Source organism: Octopus bimaculoides, chromosome 17, assembly GCF_001194135.2.
Source record: "Octopus bimaculoides isolate UCB-OBI-ISO-001 chromosome 17, ASM119413v2, whole genome shotgun sequence".
NCBI classification, from domain to species: domain Eukaryota; kingdom Metazoa; phylum Mollusca; class Cephalopoda; order Octopoda; family Octopodidae; genus Octopus; species Octopus bimaculoides.
In genome coordinates, this window is record NC_068997.1 from 26,601,093 (window position 1) to 26,606,315 (window position 5,223).

A 5,223-nucleotide genomic window follows, 5' to 3' on the forward strand; every position below is an offset into this window, starting at 1 on the left:
AGTGTACTAACGATCTGGTATAATTGCTTACGTGTTATTGACTCTCTTTCCATCTGCTGTAATAACTCACATACACACTTTTCATTGCATGACGGCCTGTCTTTGATTATGTTCTTATATGTCGCATTCACACTCTCACACAGACATACATCTTTAACGCTACAATAAATATATCTGTTATTCATCTAATACGGTTGTGGTCTTTCATTACTGGTCATCTATGTTATCGTCGCATAACATATTATGTATATCATCCATCGATATATAATTGTGTGTTCGACCGTGTGACACGTTTAAATAAAAGGAGTCCTCTGTTTGTCCATTCGTCACCATTACTCCTTTTTGAGTTCGCACGGTCGTCCCTTAAATATATATACACACATACACACACATATATATTGTGTGTGTGAAGTATTCAGAAGTTTTGTCATCAGAACTACTTGTAAACATTTCCATTTATTGAATTACATTTGCAAGGCCTGCATAGACCCCGGGTTGTGGTAGAAGACTTGCCCAGGGTGCCACGAAATGGGTTCAAAACTTGCACTGTGATGTAATTTCTTGATCATCTCAACCATTCACTGTAGAGGATACACTTGTCTGCATCATTGAAATCACTCTAAAACAAGAAGTTTGTCATAGAACCAGGAGTAGTCTCAGGCAAATTGGTATCAAAAGTTAAACCTGTAGCATTTTAACCAGCCATATCCAGTTCAAATATTCTCTTTTATGTCATTTCTAAAAGTAAACAAATCTTCAATCTCGGAGCTACAAAATAGTTAATTCAAAACCATGTAAATAAATAAGCTCATAACATTTGGGAGAGTAATCTGAATGCTAAAAAGTTGACCTCTTTCTTTTACAGATAAAATCAAGATTTGTGTAGCAGACCTCCCCAATATCTGGCCTGTGAGGTTTGTATACTGTGACACAGCTGTTACTGCAATCTAATTGTGACGTCAATGCAGTGACCAAATATGGCAACACATTTTTGCATGTAACCTGTTAACGCATTGGCACAGTGAATATGTCGAAGTTTAAATCTAATGTAATGAACAACCGTAGAAGGACATCTCTGCTTTCAGCCTGTCAAAGTGAGCACAGCAAGATAGTAGGTCTGTTCCAGCTGTCTAAACCGGACGTCAATGTGATGAATAATCATGAAAACAGCTTTCTGCATCTGGCTTGTTGTGGTAGACACTATGACATGGTGGAGATGGTCTTGAAGTCTGACCTTGATACCCATATTGCAGATTCAAATGGTAACATGCCTCCACATCTTGCAATTCAATGGTAAGTTAAGAATGATCTAGAATTTCTAGATTTACTACTTTTATTGTTTTGTTTTCAATAATATGTAAGCAAAGAATGGCTGTAGCAAGAATATAGCTTCGCAACAACATGGTTCTTAGTTCAATCCCTCTGCATGACATCTTAGGTGAGTATCGTCTATTGTCTCAAGCCAACCAAAACTTTGGGAGTTCATATGGTAGACAGAAACTGAAAAGTTTATGTATTTGTGTGTACATCGTTGGTGGGGATTAAAGTTAAATTATATAATTTTAAATGCTTCAATGATTAAATTTTTAATTCAGTTTCTTTCTGAATAATATTTTTTGGTTGCAATTTTCTGATAAATTGTCTGACTCATAAATTTCTAACTAAATATAGTGACATAATATAATTTGTATATTTATCACTTCAGATGGTGACTCCCAAGGTATTTACCTCAGGACTCAATGTATGTACTCTTACAAGAACAGATCACGTGTGCAATATATTTGGAACAATATTAGAGCTTGGTCTTTGTAAGTGGACATACCACTTGTAAAGTATGTAAAGAAAATGCTATTTGTGTTAGAAAACTTAGGAATAAAACAATTCTCATTGAAATTTTGTTTGTTTTGAAATTTGTAAGATGGAATTATATATATATATATATATATTTGAAGTATTTGATTCCAGAGATTGTAGTAGTGAAAGTGAAATATTTTATATTCTGCATGTTTCTTATATATATCCCATACTGTTTAAACGAGCCCCTAATTTTTGCTAGGAAAATTAACATCTTTAAAGACTAAATTAATACTCTTATTGTTACATGTGCGCTGATAGTTTTCCAGGCTGAACCCCTGCACACACACATAACCGAGATGTAATGTCAACCTGAAACTGGAGTAGTTACCAATAAGTGATAAACTCAAGCAGCTTCTATGTATATGTGGTGCAATGTCACTACTAACCCTAGAGATAATGATACAGCTGCTTGCCATGAATTGACTACATCCAATACACCAGTTGAATCTCATAAGTCAAGAAAGGTAAACAAGGAGAATGAGTTAAACCTCAAAACACCGAACTCCCTATAACCACATCGAACACTGGAGCTAACCATAGGAATTTCTAATGCTAGGAAATCTAAGAGGCACCAAAATATGTTGATATAATCCATTTACAAATAACACCAAAACCTCAATTCTGATGGCCTTCTATAAAGTGCTTGGTTCTTTTCTTTTTTTCCCCAAACACATCTCATTGATAGTTGTTGTTAGTTGTAGTACAGAGCTTTAATAATAGAAAACTACAGAAACAAACAGAAAAAAAGGTAAGATATTTTATTTACAGATTCATTTTGGTAAAATAGACATCAGTATATTTTCTAGAAACAACTGTCACCCACAACGCCAGAAAAACAAAAAAAAAATTACCCCATGTACATCAGCCAATATTCATACGTTTGTGCCTGTGTAAGAACATGTTACACATACATTTCTGTATGTGTGTATATATATATATCATACACCTTTTAACGTCTACTTTTCCATGCTTGCATGTGTCTGACAGTTTATGTATGTGTGTATATATATACACACATAGGTGTTAGCATAGCCGTGTGGTTGAAAAAGTTTACTGTGCAACGACATAGTTTCAGGTTTGGTCCAGCTACAGGAATCCTGTTGTAGATATCTTTATGTATGTCTGTGCATATGTATTTATATTCCATGCTGTCATTCTGAGCTTTCGAAGTCTTGTGGAATAAAGAAAATATTCCTTGCTTGAGAAACAAACAAGAGTTGGTAACAGCAAGAGCATCCAGTTGTGAAATCTTGCCTCAAACAACTGTCTAGACCCATACTAGCATCAGCATAATGACACTCTATTCCAAAAACAAAATGTACCAAAAACCAAAAAAAACAAGTTACCCTTACATCACATGGTTTGATACTCTAAAACATTTTTCCTGAATATGTACTGCTGATAATGGGGGTGTATCTAATGTGTCCCTTATGCTAGTAAATATGCTATATGTGTTCATATATATGCTTATTTATATATGAACAGCTTTTTTTTTTCCATGTTTCTTGAGGTACTATTTTACAGCTGAGTTCTCTTTTTGCTGCCCACTCTTGTTTTTTTTTTTAAATTATGTATTATTATTCCACAAGTCTTCAGAAAATCACCAAGCTGCTACCCAATGTACTGCTTAAGGTAAATGTAAAACATACCATTGCTCACAAGTTATCAAACACTTAAAAAAGACGAACTTGTGTGTGCACATGCACCAACCTGCCCCCCCCCCTTTTTTTTTGAGACCTAAGACATTAGACCAGCAACTTGGTTTCCATGGAGTATAAATGACCAAGATCCCAATGGCATGGTTCTCTTGAATGGAACGCCATTTATTGCAGGGTTCAAGGTTAGAAATATTGATTGGGCGGGAGGACAGGTCAATTACATTGACCCCCCAATACTTCGATAGCACTTTATAGACCTTGAAGGGATGAAAGGCAAAGTTGACCATAACAGGATTTCAACACATAACATAAAGGAATGCCACAACATTTTGTCTGACATGCTAACACAAACACACACATATATATATGCAGCAGGCTTCCATATAGTTTCTGTTTACTAAATTTCATCCATAAACCATTGGTTGGCCCAATATAGAAGACACTTGCATAAAGTGTTGGGGTTGGTGCCTTGAAGTGGAATGGAACCTGAATTCATATGGTTTGAAACCACACAGCCATAGCTGCACCTATATTATACATACATAAATATTTCGCAGTATATGTTTATATACACATACACGACCTCCAAAAAATATTCTAAAAAATATATATTATGAGTTAAAAAAAATATTCCATTTGACATTGGCCCAATCAAAATTTAAGTTTTTTTATGTGTATAAGTGTGTGTGTGTGTGTGTGTGTATAGTAAAGACCCTCGTTGGTGACGAACGACTGTGGGATTGCACCTAGAAATTTTCCCTCAGAAGTCCAGGCAACGTTGTTTGTGGACGACCAGTAGTCACCCATGCATATCAGTCTCCCCTCTCCAAGCCACTGATATTGTCCAAGGGGAAAGGCAAAGGCCAATACAGTTTGGCACCAGTGACATCGCAACTCATTTCTACAGCTGAGTGAACTGGAGCAAATGTGAAAATAAAGTGTCTTGCTCAAGCACACAATGCACAACCCAGTCTGGGAATCGAACTCACAATCTCACAATTGTAAGCTTGATAATCTAACTATGTGCCTTCACTATATACACACACACACACACATATACACACACTTTTCTTTACACTGATAGATAGCTGGTACTTTAACCAAGGCTAAGAAATATTTAGTAGAGACGAGAGATGTTTTAGAAAGAGTTTAAGAAATGTACTTTGATAAGAGATTAAACACAATTAGATGTCATCTGCTCATCTCTATAGATGTGTCCATAGAATTCTGCTCTATGATACTGTTGGCGACAGTGTTACTGGCCAAAAAGTCTGACGCATACGTACAGTTGCCGACTGGTGGCCAGTCGCACATCAGTTGTAGTTGGCGGTCCAGTTTTTTGTGCAGTTTCACTTTCCTTTTCCGCCACTGAAACTTTCTCCGTAGGCGGGAAAAGATATTGAAATCGACAATTAAAAACTGAAAATAGAAATTAAAATAGATAAAATTGGTTATTTTACATCTTTTTGACATTCAGTAATATAATTTTGGAGTGTTTTTTTAAAAATTCTTTTAACTCTTTAACATTCAAATTACTCTGTCAAATGTAAAGCTTATTTATTCACATTGTTTTGAATTAATCATGCATTATCTTGTAGCATTGAGATTTCAATGATATGACTGTTTATTTTTAGAATGACATTGTAGAGTTAGACATGAGAGGTCAGATCTGGCTAGTTTGAATACTAAAAGAGCTAAACTTTTCAAT

The 5,223-nt window shown here is 35.3% G+C and overlaps 1 protein-coding gene and 1 long non-coding RNA gene across 3 annotated transcripts in view; one reads left to right on the plus strand and one right to left on the minus strand.

Annotated features, from left to right (window-relative positions):
* LOC106878477 (uncharacterized) overlaps window positions 1-1,893 on the plus strand; it is a 28,056-nt gene extending 26,163 nt beyond the window's left edge. Inside the window, exons 1-3 of one of the 2 annotated variants that reach the window (XR_001410503.1) lie at window positions 1-17; window positions 866-1,293; window positions 1,706-1,893. This is a non-coding gene — a long non-coding RNA (uncharacterized LOC106878477). The remainder of the gene's footprint in view (window positions 18-865; window positions 1,294-1,705) is intronic. The other variant, XR_001410502.2, reaches the window with a different exon arrangement.
* Window positions 1,894-2,598: 705 nt separating this feature from the next.
* Window positions 2,599-5,223, minus strand: part of LOC106878470 (polyamine-transporting ATPase 13A3) — an 84,883-nt gene continuing 82,258 nt past the window's right edge. Inside the window, exon 33 of the mRNA XM_052974130.1 lies at window positions 2,599-4,934. Within this exon, the coding sequence (XP_052830090.1) occupies window positions 4,707-4,934 (228 nt within the window). The 3' untranslated portion in view covers window positions 2,599-4,706. The remainder of the gene's footprint in view (window positions 4,935-5,223) is intronic.